The following is a 15,613-nucleotide window of genomic DNA, read 5'->3' on the forward strand; positions in this document are numbered from 1 at the left end:
TCTCCGAACACTGAATAAATGGTATTTTTAAAGCTTAGCCAGAGACTGAACTGTGAAATTCACATTGTGTAAGCAAATCTTTTGATTTATAGATCATCTCTAATGAGGTATGATGTAATCAACATATATATAGAGGTGTGTTTATCTGGTCAAATATTAGAGCTTTCCAGAGTGGACATGTTACTCCACATAAAAGAGTATCAGTGATTAAAAAACAGTGCTCAGTCGATGTTAACTTGTTGTGAAAGAACACAAGAGAGCAAAAGGTTGAAGTTTCACAATTTTATTGGTTGCGTTTGTCATGGCAAACATGACATGAGGTTATAAATAAACTCCTTTGTTATTTTTAATGACAGTGATATGTGCTCAGTCACTATACAGTCAGTTAGCAAAAGAGCTGGTCACTATAAAAGCTGTAGGTAAACATCAGATCTGAACCACTCCTGAGGCAGAAGTTGATGAACAGACCTTCACATACTATAGCTGATGGGACACAAAAAGAGGAGAAAAGAATGAGAGAGAGAGAGAGACAGAGGTAGAGAGAAAGTGTGAGAATTTGCACCAATAAAAAGGTCACGCAGAGCAAAACTGGTCTGATGTCAGACCTTTATGTCACAATCTGCCTTCTGAGTCAGCAAAACAGACCCCATTGAGGCCAGTTCTGCTTCTGCGTGACCTTTAACCTCAGGAACCACATTTCTGTACTGCTGTCTCTGCAGGTGCAGGTGACGCAAAAGCACCCTCAGGCTCTGGAGTTGACATTAGTGCTGCATCTGTTGCAAAGCGCTCCTTTTTTCCTGAAAATATATAGACAAGTATGACTTTGGTGACATTTGTGCACACCATTTGTACATTTCACATCTGTGTAATACTGCTGATACACTCTGATGAACTTTACCTCATTCAGAGGCTATAAAGTATTACACACGTGACATACATTTCCACATACTTAAATGGATAGTTCACCCAAAAATGAAAATACTCTCATCATTTACTTACTCTTATGCCATCCCAGATGTGTATGACTTTCTTTCTTCTGCTAAACACAAACAAAGGTTTTTAGAAAAATATCTCAGCTCTGCATGTCCTTACAATGCAAGTGAATGGTGGTCAAAACTTTGAAGCTCCAAGAAGCATAAAAAGCAGCATAAAAGTAATCCATACGACTCCAGTGGTTAAATCCATGTCTTCAGATGGGATATAAGTGTGGGTGATAAACAGATTAATATTTAAGTCCTTATTTACTATACATTTCCACTTTCACTTCCACATTCTTCGTTTTTTTTGTTTTTTGGAGATTCATGTAGATTGCCACCTACTGATTTATAGAAAAAATGGTATTAAATATTGATCTGCTTCTCACCCACGCCTATCACTCACACCTATCATATCGCTTCTGAAGACATGGATTTAACCACTGGAGTAGTATGGATTACTTTTATGCTGCCTTTATGTGCTTATTGGAGCTTCAAAGTTCTGGTCAAATTTCACTTGCATTGTATGTCGCTACAGAGCTGAAATATTCATCTAAAGATCTTCATTTGTGTTCTGCAGAAGAAAGAAAGTCATACACATCTGGGATGGCATAAGAATAAGTAAATGATGAGAGAATTTTCCTTTTTGGGTGAATTGTCGCTTTAAGTTATGATGCAGTATGCTGTGCAGGGTTTATTGATTTCTTCAGTGCTGATGTGAGTCATTCTCAGGATCTGCCTCTGAAGTATGGCTGTAAGACTGTGAATAATATTATCATGCAAAATGGTAGAATAACTCACTTTTAGCCAGGTCACATGGTGTGAGCACAGGTTGTTCTGTCTGCTCTCCATCTTTAAGGGCAGCGCTGATTTTGCGCACCACGTAAACGCTGGCTGTAGTAGGGGAGAGTGTTAAAAGGATCATACAAATTTACATACACCACTACACTTGGGTGTTCAAATAAGGCACAATTCAAGTTATTATTTCTACAATCCTGGACACTTTAATTAGAAATATAGGTAACACCTTTAATGCTTATTTACAAAAAATACTGTGGTAATATGAACTTTCATACCATGAATGTTTTCCATATTTATGTAGCATGGTATTTATGTGTTACCATGCCCAAAAAGCATTGTTGTACCTTTTGTTAATATTACAGCAAATTAGCAGTTGATGTTCATTCAAATATGAGTATGTATTTGAAAATGGATTCAAGTACTTGATTCGAGTAGATTTAAGATTCGAGTATTTATTTATTACATTCCATTATAACTGTGATAATTATATAATACAGTTCTTAAATTATCTATTTCATCTTGTGAACACGAATTCAAAGTTTTGAATCCTATATTGTGTAATAATGTTTAGATTTTACAAAGTCTTACCTTTGATCAGAAGTCATACCATGGTGTACAGAATGTACAGTTTCTACCGTGTCTGAACAATTATAAAATATTTGCCTTGATCAAATGTTTGGAAGCCCAGAAAAACCCCGTTTGTATGTTGTGAATGTTCTTGATGTTGTTCCGGAAGCGCCTTGGCTGTTCAAGTATTTTCAACAGCTGTTGTTATGAAACTGTGTATGATTACTGTTGCATTTCTCTTCTTTTGTCAACTCGCACTCGTCAATGATTGGTTTTCTCATCACATTCGTTGAGGTGTTCACCAATCGCTGTTTAATGCGTTTAGATGACATAACATAAAAAAGCCAATCATGAGCACGGACAAAGACAATATCAGGTCTCCTTATATGTAAAGCTTATTTAATACATTAAATAACATTAAAAAAAATAAATAGCTGATTACCATTTTGGCGTCTGTTTTATTTTCAATTTTATTTTTTTCACATAAAGACCCTTTTCAATTAAATTTATTACACTTTTGTCCACTAGATGACAGTATTGTTTTAAAAGCCTTTCGTAATACAGAGTTACATAATTCAGCATAATTCATTTAAAGACACCCATGCTAGTCATACTCTTGAGTCTATATCTCTAGTTATTCTGAGTAGCTTTTATAACCCTTTTCTATGAAGCATGTCTTAAGCTGCTCAAGTGACTCATCAGTTTTATTCCACATGTCTTTAATGAATCATCCTGATTTTATAAGTGCTAAGACATTTGAAATGTAGAGTTAATTAAATTGAACTTAAAGTTAATTAGCTAATTAGCTGAGAGTGCCAGCTCACTGCACTACTAAATGACACACACACACAGAGACATAATAGAAAGTTATTATATTTGTATTTCAAATTCGTTGAATCTTCAACCAATACAAAAATAAAGCATACATATTCATAAATATAATAATAAAACATGCTCAATCTTAAGGTCAATAAGATAAATCTCTGACAGTATATCTGTCTGAAATATACAGCTGAATAGAATAGAAAGGGCTTTACAAAAGAGCAATTCCATTTTATACAACAAACCATCTAATATTAAGGTGGTAGAATACTTGTTTGAAAAGCTTCATTTCCATATTAATACAGTACTCATAATTGCTATGCTATTATCCATTATTGTAGGTATAGGAAGACTTCTATCAATGATTTTCTTTTCTGTATAATAAACTATTTAATTAAAGGGTTCAAAGGCAAGGAGTGTAAAGATATACACAAACACAAACGTCTTTCCTAAACACTCTCCCAGGTTCCCCTGTCTTTCAAAATCATGTCCGGGCTGTAAAAGAGGACATTATTGTCCTCATCGTCAGAATCAGAGTTTGTACTGAGCTCATGTGTGTATCTTACACTCGCTGGGTAATACTCTCCGATCCGTGTACTGTCACACAGTCGAGACTGGAGTGCCATCTGAAGACAAAATGGGAACAAGAGACTGAAATCAGTCTGTGTTTGTGTGTGTGTGTGTGTGTGTGTGTGTGTCTGTACAGTGTCGCGTAGCCAGACTTTTGACCACCAGAATGCCCAGGAACTGCCCACTTAGACAGGAAGGGGAAATCTTACTGACTTGTAAAGCGTCCAACAATAGATCACTTGTTTCACCTGATATTTAAGGCCCCAACACACTTACGGAGATGTTCTTCTTCGTTCTTCATTCAGAGGTAAAAAGAAGTTTGAAACAGCTGAGCAACGAAATACTGTTTGCGAACATTCAGATACCGGCTACGCAGCAGGGGAAGGCATTTAGAGGAACATTTAAATATGAGATGCACAAGACTACATGTAAAACATCACTTAATATGACATTAAATTCTGTTTTCAATGACTTCATGCCACATTCTATGAAAAGCATTCACAAGAGACCAGTAAAAGAAGCTGTTTTTACCACTCAATGACCATTTAAAGTAATATATGCAGTGGATAATGCATAACTTGTAATGTTTACCTTTAGCAATCATGGCATTAATGCGCCAACAAGCTATACGCGGCCATAATATGCGCCGATTATACTCTAAGTGCGTCCCAAATCCCACACTTTTGCAATATTCTACGTAATTTTGTAGTATAAGTAGTGCGAGTAGTATGTTAACATTGAAATTGCAACAAAAAGGAGTGTACTACAAGTACTCGGATGATGCACTTCATCAACGTCAAAACGGAGTGTGGAACGTTGAACACTTCATGCACTCATGCTGCTTTCAAGTGGACCTAGGAAGCTCATACCTCCAAATTGGGCATTCGTTACAACAATATGTCACACATTCAAGTGGGAAGCAAAATACGGAAGAAGCCAAACGTAAAGAAATACACAATGAATTACGGCAAAAGCTCTTTTTCTGTTGTACCAGTGAATAAATGAATACACATGCATCACTTATTCACAACATGATTTATAAATGCATGGTATCTAGCAAATTATTAAAGGGTTAGTTCACCCAAAAATGAAAATTCTCTCATGATTTACTTACCTTTAAGCCATCCCAGATGTGAATAACTTTCCTTCTTCAGCAGAACCGAAATTAAGATTTTTGTAAGCCCATTTCAGCTCTGTTTGTCCATACAATGCAAGTAAACGCGTGCCATCAGGCTGCTGGCTGTTTGACAGTCCAAAAGGCATATTGAGGCAGCATAAATGTAATCCAAACGACTCCAGCTGATCAATTAATGTGTTCTGAACCAGATCGATACGTTTGTGTAAGAAACAAATTGATAATTAAAACAGCAATTTTTAAAAGTTAATAACATTTTAATTATCGATTTATTTTTTAAACAAATGTATCGATTCGGTTCAGAAGACATTAAACAGCCAGCAGCCTGATGGCACCCGTTTACATGCATTGTATGGACAAACAGAGCTGAAATGGGTTTATTAAAATCTTAATTTCGGTTCTGCTGAAGAAGGAAAGTTATTCACATCTGGGATGGCTTAAAGGTAAGTAAATCTGAGAGAATTTTAATTTTTTGGTGAACTAACCCTTTAATTAATCTGCTCAAAACAAGCCGGAAAAGGTGAGTCATTTGTTGACTGTCATATATAACAAATTTATATAATTAAAATAAATTACAGAAGCTGAAATATTTTTGCAAAATCATTCATTTCCATCATCTTTCCTGTTGACACACCCTTCCAACATCCCATCTCGGAACTCGTGTATCATCTAGAATTCCATTAGCTGTCGCCCTCAAAGTAGGTGGAGCTTCAGGTCACACCTACCGATGACGAGGACCAATGGCAGTAAGGTGTTAAGCAGCCTGTAAGAAGTTTTCCTGAAAGTTTGCGCTGGCGGGCTGTTACAAACCACCGAAACGAACTAAAAATAACTTTTTTATGGCCAGATTCTGTTCTAAATTATGTCACACCCATCGATTTTGTAGGAAGTGTGCAGGGGTCTTTAAGGGCAGGTAGATCTTAATTTAGAACTAAGAAAACAAAATATACAGGTGTACTCAGGGATATCTCGTTTACATGGTACTAAGTGTCTCAAACAAACCACCAGCCTGGGAACACAACTGACTACTATAGATTGTTTAAAGCTGGCAAATCAGATTGTAGCTTGCTGTTTTGAACTGTACCTTTATTCCTGTCTTACTCAGTTGACTCCAGGTGTCCCTACCAAAGACCAGAGCATTGGCAAGCCCATGCAAGGGTGCACTGAGAACGTGCAGTAGAGTCAGTGAAAACACAGGGTCTTCTGGGCAAGCAGCATTATGCAGTCTGCAGAAAAACACACAAATCAGACACTTTCCAAGATGACTGCACAGGAATATAAACCAGCAAGTAAATGCACATTTACCGATTTATGAGGGGGAAGATAGAGACGAGCAGATAGACAGAGGGATACCACTTCAGCGGTCTGATCTCTTCAGCTAGAGATATCTGAAAGTATTGATACAGGATGTCATTCTATGAACTAGTGGATGGTATCATTGCATTACATCCGTGTTCTTCAAACGCATGTATAAATACACACACCTACCTTCCTTCTCTCTCTTTCTGGGTTAAAGGTGCCTAACCAGGAACGCATCTGCAATTAAGACAACCAGAACATCAGATGAGTCTGGGGGCGCTTTCACACTAGAGCTTTTGGTGCAGACTGAAGTCTGTTTGATGTCAGGGTCCAGTTTATTTGGTGGGTGTGAAGCTGTTTTCCAAATTCGAGTACATAACAGCAAACTGTACCTGAGTCCACTTGAAGAGGTTCATGTTCACATTTGGTATGAAAGCAATCTTCCTAACTCATGGAAGTGGAATTATTATTATTATAGTATAATGCATCTCTTACAGTCTAGCTACATGTCTCCAAATAAATTTCCTTTGGCAAGCATTCTTTGCATCTCTTGCAATGCATCCAAGTTCTGGTAGTTAATCAAAAGGCACAAATACTTCAATGACACAGTGGGATTGGCGTCTTCTCCTCATGAGTTATTACCTACCTGCAGTTCTAAACAGCTACCGCTAGTACTCACAGTGGCACTTACTATTGATGCACTACAGTTCTGACCAAATAATACATGTGAAATGAGACTGGCAGGGGGATGCATTGGAATTGGGTTATATTAGGTTAGAACTAAAAAATTCAAAGGGCCCAGGCCAAAATCTTTATGAGTGGTGTGGGCCTCCCTTCCTCTGTCCCTTTTATTGTGTGGACGTGTCTCATCAGAAACTGCTAGACATGCAAAATGTGCTGGAATGTGGAATGTTGCCTTTAGCCTTACCATGATGCATTAGTGTTACAGAGAACACTTTCAGGGAAGAGATAAACAAAGTGCTTTATTCATGATGAACTTGAATTTCACACCTATGTTAGATCTCCGGATACTATGCAATCAGATTAAGTAAATTGTGGGACAGTTTTTTGCAGGTGTTCGTGAGTCACATTCACTCACCCGTTCATTGGCCACACAGATGATTCGAGCGTAACAGCAGATCATGAGGATAATCAGCGTAAACAGCGGGACGTACCATCTGCAAACAAACATGTCCTTTCAACTCAAGAAAAAACACGTGGGCCCCAAAACATTTAAGCCACACTTAAAAATGAATATAATTAATTTAGATGCATGAGATAACAAAATATCAAACCAAGCTGCATCTGCAATCAAATGATGTTAGACCTTTTCTGAGAACAAACTACATTTAATATAGAAATGTGCCAACAAGATTGCCAATTAAATACTGTCCAAAGACTTTTTGTATTCTTTTTGAAGCATATTTATTTGATCATTTATGATTAAAAAAGGGAGCCCTAAATGAGTCTATTTTTTCATACATATTTTTAAGGACCCCGACATGTACACCTTTAAGAATGGGAACGGAAATTCCTGAGATTCCTGAGATTCATGCCGCATGAGTAACGTGAGCCTCTGAAATATGATGCAACTAATAACATAGTTTAATTCATCTGTCAGCAAAACAGAAACAACATGTACTTCCACAAACACTCACAAGCATGCTGACCATCACATACTTACATGCCAAACCTCCACGCAACATGTTCATCAGTAATCCAGCTGCAGGAATGAGTAAGAGATACAGAACAAATTGATGACTATGCTGGTAATAGAATGACAATAATGATTATATTAAATGTCAAAGGTTATTCACCACCAGGCGCCAGCAGGACCATAGTATCCAGCCACCAGGGGGAGGCTAGACATGAGCAGAGGAACCCCCCATGCCACGACATGGTATAGTCTGAGAAACACATTCAGATCTTAGGAATGCTGTAACTGTATAAATACATAGCCAAAACAAATGTGTTGGCCGGTATGTGTGTGTTCACTCACATCTCATAATGTTCAGTTCTGATTTCTCTCACCAGGTTCAGGTACAGATTGACAGTAATAAGACACACCCAGGCCAGAGCACTCCAGTCTAAAACAAACAACCAAAAAACAACTATAACAATACTTTCAATAGATGACAAAGTGTCGACACCAAAAGTCCATCAATCCATGCTCTATACCAGCTAATCCTATGGTCAATGGGGATGCTAAAGCCTATCTCAGCTACATCTGGCCAAAGGCAGGGAATCACCCTGAACAGGTGGCCAGCCTGCCACAGGGCTAACATACACAAATCAGCCACAACATTAAAACCACTTGCCTAATATTGTGTAGGTCCCCCTCATGCCGCCAAAACAGCGCCAACCCGCATCTCAGAATAGCATTCTAAGATTATATTCTTCTCACCACAATTGCACAGAGCAGTTATCTGAGTTACCGTAGACTTTGTCAGTTCAAACCATTCTGGACATTCTCTGTTGACCTCTCTCATCAACAAGGCATTTCCATCCACAGAACTGCCCCTCAATGGATGTTTTTTGTTTTTGGCACCATTCTGAGTAAATCCTAGAGACTGTTGTGTGAGAAAATCCCAGGAGATCAGCAGTTACAGAAATACTCAAACCAGCCCATCTGGCACCAACAATCATGCCACGGTCCAAATCACTGAGATCACACTTCTTCCTCATTCTGATGGTTGATGTGAACATTAACTGAAGCTCATGACCCGTATCTGCTTGATTTTATGCACTGCACTGCTGCCACATGATTGGCTGATTAGATAATCGCATGGATGATGGTTGGTGCCAGACGGGCTGGTTTGAGTATTTCTGTAACTGCTGATCTCCTGGGATTTTCACACACAACAGTCTCTAGAATTTACTCCAAATGGTCCCAAAAACAAAAAACATCCAGTGAGCAGCAGTTCTGTGGATGGAAATGCCTTGTTGATGAGAGAGGTCAACAGAGAATGGCCAGACTGGTTCGAACTGACAAAGTGTACGGTAACTCAGATAACCACTCTGTACAACTGTGGTGAGAAGTATAGCATCTCAGGATGCTTTTCTGAGATGCGGGTTGGCACTGTTTTGGCGGCACGAGGGGTAGCTACACAATATTAGGTAGGTGGTTTTAATGTTGTGGCTGATCTGTGCATATAGACAGACAAAAACTTTCACACACTCACTCACACCTATGGCCAATTTAGAATTTCCAATTCACCTGGCCTCCACACAGAAAGGCCCAGGATCACACTTTCTTGCTGTGTGGCGACAGTGCTAACCATTGGGCCACCGTTCTGTCTACACCAACTATTTATATTTATACTTAAATTTATACTTTATATTTATACTTATTATATTTATATTTAAAAGTTAGTTCCAGTCATCTAATCTGATTGGACAAGTGGTGTTCCAAAAGTGCTGATATTTTATACAGTATATATATATCATATCACTGTTTGTACCACTGCATGTGTCTGTGTTAGTTGTGTACCAGACAGGCCTAAGTCTGTGTATTTCTGGCAACACACAATGGTTGATCCTGCTCAGGCTTCTTTTGCTACTATTTTAGTTGGTGGAGCAAAAGTAGACAAAATAACTTCCCATATTATGTCTAAAATGTAAGTTATTTAATATGAACTTCTTGTTTATACAGCTGAAGTCAGAAGTTTACATACACTTAGGTTGAAGTCATTAAAACTCATTTTTTAACCACTCCACAGATTTAATATATGCAAACTATAGTTTTGGCAAGTCGTTTAGGACATCTACTTTGTGCATGACACAAGTAATTTTTCCAACAATTGTTTCACTTTTAATTGACTATATTACAATTCCAGTGGGTCAGAAATTGACATACACTAAGTTGACTGTACCTTTAAGCAGCTTGGAAAATTCCAGAAAATTATGTCAAGCCTTTAGCCAATTAGCTATCAGAAATAGGAGGAGTACTGAACTGGAGGTGTACCTGTGGATGTATTTTAAGGCCTACCTCCAATCTCAGTGCCTCTTTGCTTGACATCATGGGAAAATCAAAAGAAATCAGCCAATACCTCAGTAAAAAAATTGTGGACCTCCACAAGTCTGGTTCATCCTTGGGAGCAATTTCCAAACGCCTGAAGTACCATGTTCATCTGTACAAACAATAGTACACAACTATAAACACCATGGGACCATGCAGCCATCATACCGCTCATGCATTCTGTCTCCTTGAGATGAACGTAGTTTGGTGTGAAAAGTGCAAATCAATCCCAGAACAACAGCAAAGGACCTTGTGAAGATGCTGGAGGAAACAGGTAGACAAGTAACTATATCCACAGTAAAACGAGTCCTATATCGACATAACCTGAAAGGCTGCTCAGCAAGGAAGAAACCACTGCTCCAAAACCGCCATAAAAAAGTCAGACTACAGTTTGCAAGTGCACATGGGGACAAATTTCTGGAGAAATTTCCTCTGGTCTGATGAAACAAAAATTACACTTTTTGGCCAAAATGACCATCGTTATGTTTTGATGGAATAAGGGTGAGGCTTGCAAGCCGAAGAACACCATCCCAACTGTGAAGCATGGGGGTGGCAGCATCATGTTGTGGGGGTGCTTTGCTGCAGGAGGGACTGGTGCACTTCACAAAATAGATGGCATCATGAGGAAGGAATATTATGTGGATATATTGAAGCAACATCTCAAGACATCAACCATGAAGTTAAAGCTTGGTCGCAAATGGGCCTCCCAAATGGACAATGACCCCAAGCATACCTCCAAAGTTGTGGCAAAATGGCTTAAGGACAACAAAGTCAAGGTATTGGAGTGGCCATCACAAAGCCCTGACCTCAATCTGATAGAAAATTTGTGGGCAGAACTAAAAAAGCGTGTGCGAGCAAGGAGGCCTACAAACCTGACTCAGTTACACCAGTTCTGTCTGGAGGAATGGGCAAAAATTCCAGCAACTTATTGTGAGAAGCTTGTGGAAGGCTACCCAAAACGTTTGACCCAAGTTAAACTATTTAAAGGCAATGCTGCCAAATACTAACAAAGTGTATGTAAACTTCTGACCCATTGTGAATGTGATGAAAGAAATAAAAGCTGAAATAAATAATTCTCTCTACTATTATTCTGACATTTCACATTCTAAAAATAAAGACCTAAGACAGAAAATGTTTTCTACTATTAAATGTCAGGAATTGTGAAAAACTGAGTTTAAATGTATTTGGCTAAAGTGTATGTTAACTTCTGACTTCAACTGTATAGTATTTGAAAGAATATTCCGGGTTCAGTACAAGTTAAGCTCAATCAACAGCATTTGTGGCATAACGTTGAAATAAATTTCCACTAGTTCCTCCTTTTCTTCAAAAAAAGCAAAAAATATGGGTTACAGTGAGGCTTACAATGGAAGTGATTGTGGCCAATCCATAAACATTTAAATACTCACTTTTTCAAAAGCATAGCCACAAGAAGTGAACAATATGTGTGTAAACATAGTTTTAGTGTGATAAAATCTCTTACTAACCTTTAATGTGTAAATATAAATACATTTTACAACTTTGTTGCCATGACAACATGACACTCTTAACCCTGTAATCCCGTGAAAATGACAATTTAAGCAACTTTAAAGTTAAAAATAATACATTGTTTTAACAGAAGAATTAAAGGAAGTGCTTTCATAAAATAATAAGCTTCACATTTCTGCTTTCAGTTCTTTAAATATTGGCCCCATTCACTTCCATTGTGAGTACCTCACTGTTATTTGGATTGTTGCTTTTTTTTTTTTTTTTTGGTCAAAATGACTTTTTGTGCTAATCAACATTATGCCACAAATGCTGTCAATTGAGCTTAACTTATATTGAACCCAAAATATTTATTTAAGCAATAACACTTACAATGATGCTAAATATCATAATGGCTGTGACTGTGATTACCTGCGCCACTCGTGCCTATGGCCTTGTCACAGCCATGATGATATGCAGTACAACAGCACTCTTGCTGTTGTTTATTTAAATTTAAGGTTACACTTTATTTGAATGTGTCCTTGTTAAAGTGTAATTACACAAGTAATTACTGATTATTACTAATTAACAACATGTACTTACTATAGGTTTAGGGTTAGAGTTTGGTTTAGGGTTAGTTGCTATAGTAACTACATGTAATATGTGTAACAAGGACACATTCAAATAAAGTGTTACCAGATTTAATTTTTGATAACCCATTTGCTCCAGAATCAAAAGAAAAATGCCACTATTACGTTTCCACAACTTTCCAAATTAAAAGAAAGCTAGAGAGCGATGGATTATGACAGAAGAGAGATGACAAATTTTCTGTCACTCTCTCAGCAGCTGTATTAGAAACCTCATTGTATCTGTGATACAATGAGATTTAGTTTTTTACTAAATTCAAGGTGATATAGTACAAAGTATAATGTTATAAATTAAAAAATAAAAAAAATTGCAAGTATAAAAAGTCTGCTAGATTTACACAGCTAAAAAAGGCGAAATGTGTCATCACAGCCTGTGAAAAGGGTCCATTAACATTATTTTATGTTTCTATACATTTGTAAACATATATACAGTATATATTCAATATTTGTACACACAGTTGCAAAATTTACCAAAATATGTGAGCCACCAGGCTTGAAAATCACACAGAGACTCCCCTGGATGAGACTCTCCCTGCAAAGAAAAAGGTAGAATGAAATAAAAAATTACATATATTAGAACTTGCATAATTACTCTCTGCCTAAATATGTCTCACACATACAAGCACAAAATGCAACTCACCATAACATATGCAACACTGTCAAAAAATGCAGCTACTGTCAGACTGACTATCATTTTCTGGAAAAACAAGGGAACAGAAAGACATATTACAGTGAAGAAATAAAAAGACAAAATGAGATGCATTAATCCTTAGCATCTTTATAACAGCCAAAAATATGACCAAATATAAGAGATGTTGGTTGTAAATTTTATGTATTTGTAATTCAGACACAAACACATACTGTACCTGAGCCAAAGAGTTATATCGGCGCAGCAGCCATATTGCGAAGAGCATGAAAAGACTACAGACAGGACATTTTGAGCTAGTTAGGCCTCCCCAAAAGCTAAAATAAAGTAGTAGCATCAACATTATTGTGCAATATGAATAAACTCACCATGCTACCAGTGAAAATGTCCCTGTGGCTCTTTTCACTTTTAGAATCACATCCTGAGGATTAAAATGAGGACTAAAATGGTCAGAAAAAAATAGTACAATGACTATAATTTGATGCATAAAAATAACATTTGCCACAAAGAAAATGCAGATTAATATTCAATAACACTTCAGTGCCACTATAATATATTTTTCATTTCATTTTGTGTGTTCTCTATATTTATTCCCTACTGTGTTTATTTCTGGGGCTATAAATTTGATTCTGTCTACCTCAAGCTTGTTGAACAACAGGCAGAACTAACATTTACACGGTAATGTGTTCTGTAATGTGGTAATGGTAATGTGTAGTGTAAATTCAAGTATCAACCCTTAATATCCCAGATAATACAGCCTGTTACGTTTCTAATAACTCACAAGCCACACCTAGACACCTAATCAAGCCTTTAGACAATTTGTGCTCACGTGTTGCGTCTTTTTTTTTTTTTTTTTTTTTTTTTTTTATGAGATTAATGATCCTTCAATTAAACGTTCTTATGTGTAGTGGTTAAATAAATAATAAACATCATGTTGCCTGAAGAGGATGATGTCATATTGTGGTTGAGCATGAGGGCTAACAAGTTCCAGTGTTATATTAATGTTTACAACATATTTATATATACTTACACATCGATAGTCGTCCGCTGCTGCGTTAAAGAAAGTACAAAGGGAGCCGCTATTGTTTTTAACCTGGACTGGATGCTCATCTTCCATTATTATTTTTTATTTTTACTTACTACTGTTTTGGTACTGATCTCACACATCATGAGAGGATAACAGCCACATTGACACATACGGCGTGCGTAGAGGTACAAACCAGAGAACAATACGAAACGCGTTTTTGACGCGTTGTCCCTGCTGTAGAACATTGTAGTAACCAAAGTTTCCGCAAAAACACTATAATTACCAGTTGTTTTTACCACTGTAAAATCATAATAAATTAACATAGGATCTTTGTCAAACAATTTTAGACGTTTTCAGATTTTTTCTGTAATTTTTTTTTATTTTTTATTTTTTTTTTTAAGGATGAAGGTGGTGTCTAATATAGGCCTATAGTAATTTACTGCAGTAACAATAACTGTGGTACCTGTGGTATATTAGTAGAAACTATGATTACCATGGTAAATCTGTGCAAGGGTTCAGTTGTAGCTCAACAACAAGACCTTCTCACTAAATATGTTAGCCTGTTTGTTAATGCTTTCTTCAACACCATAAGAGAGAAATGTATTTGGAAGTAGAGATTAATTAAATAACGATAATATAATTAACAGCAAAATATCATATTAGAAATATCATCTTATCTGATTTAGTTTAATTAGATACACACTCAATAATAATAATAATAATTGAATATTGAATAATTGTAGGATTTAATCTAATTTCCTAACAAAAGTTTTATTCATTCAATTTTGTTAAACATTGCACAGTTCGTTTTAATGAAATTTTTTTAATGAAATTGAAGTACGTAAATCTTACAAAACAGCCAAAAATATATATATTTTTAAAAGCATTTGTTTGTTCCTTTTTCCCTGTAGTGGCTTGTGTAGCCTCAGTTTCATAATATTTTCACTTAGAAAAGAGGAGAGACAATATAGTTTTCACCCCAGAAACAGGGCGTGACAGTTCTCTCACAATTAAAAAAAAAAGAATCTGTGGTATCTTTAAACAATAAGACATTGTGCAGTAAGAACATACTTGTTTATACGCTTGTTTTTGTAGATAAACAGTATCCTTGTTTTTGAGTGTATTGTGGTCTGCTACAGTGAACAGGTCTCACTTTAAGAAACACACACACACACACACACACACACACACCCACCTCACTCTTAGGTAATGAAGTTATCAGTCTATAGTTTCATGTGTGAGTATGCTGATAGATTAGGCATTCTATATTGACATAAAACATGAATCATTTCTGTAATAAACAGTAATATATTAAGTGTATACAGTTCCCATTTTACCAAGCATGTGCATGCAAAACCAAGTGTGTACATGACCAAATGTCCCCACGAGGATAGTAAAACCTGAAATCTCTGACAATGTGGAGACCAGCCCACAGTGTCCGTGGGGAAAACAACTTTAAAAAAATTTTGAATGACGTCTTAATGAAAATTTTAAAATACTAAAAGTTTTCTATATTGGTTAGGTTTAGGGAAATAGGGCTTGGGGATAAATACTATAAATAGTTAGCTGTGTATAAAAACAATGCAAATCAATGTAAACTAGCCTCAAAAATAGAAAAACAACAAACCCGCGCTCGTGTGTGTGTA

The 15,613-nt window shown here is 36.7% G+C and overlaps 1 protein-coding gene across 2 annotated transcripts; it reads right to left on the reverse strand.

The window, feature by feature from the left end:
* Positions 1-267: 267 nt before the first annotated feature.
* On the reverse strand, positions 268-14,149 carry LOC127448298 (cyclic AMP receptor-like protein A). Of its 2 annotated transcripts, none has more exons than XM_051710718.1 (15): positions 13,971-14,149; positions 13,309-13,380; positions 13,161-13,215; positions 12,935-12,991; positions 12,766-12,826; positions 8,168-8,255; positions 7,986-8,075; positions 7,853-7,891; positions 7,268-7,346; positions 6,358-6,405; positions 6,175-6,257; positions 5,954-6,095; positions 2,364-3,790; positions 1,776-1,868; positions 268-797 (listed from the first exon to the last, which is right to left on the reverse strand). In XM_051710718.1, exons 1-13 carry the CDS (start codon positions 14,048-14,050, stop codon positions 3,614-3,616), a joined length of 1,071 nt encoding a protein of 356 aa, XP_051566678.1. In that variant the 5' UTR covers positions 14,051-14,149; the 3' UTR covers positions 268-797; positions 1,776-1,868; positions 2,364-3,613. The 2 variants fall into 2 exon arrangements, with proteins under 2 accessions (XP_051566678.1, XP_051566680.1); XM_051710720.1 differs by having other exon boundaries at positions 13,309-13,361; positions 13,971-14,148.
* Positions 14,150-15,613: the final 1,464 nt, after the last annotated feature.

This window comes from Myxocyprinus asiaticus, chromosome 11 (assembly GCF_019703515.2).
Source record: "Myxocyprinus asiaticus isolate MX2 ecotype Aquarium Trade chromosome 11, UBuf_Myxa_2, whole genome shotgun sequence".
In the NCBI taxonomy this organism is placed as follows: Eukaryota; Metazoa; Chordata; class Actinopteri; order Cypriniformes; family Catostomidae; genus Myxocyprinus; species Myxocyprinus asiaticus.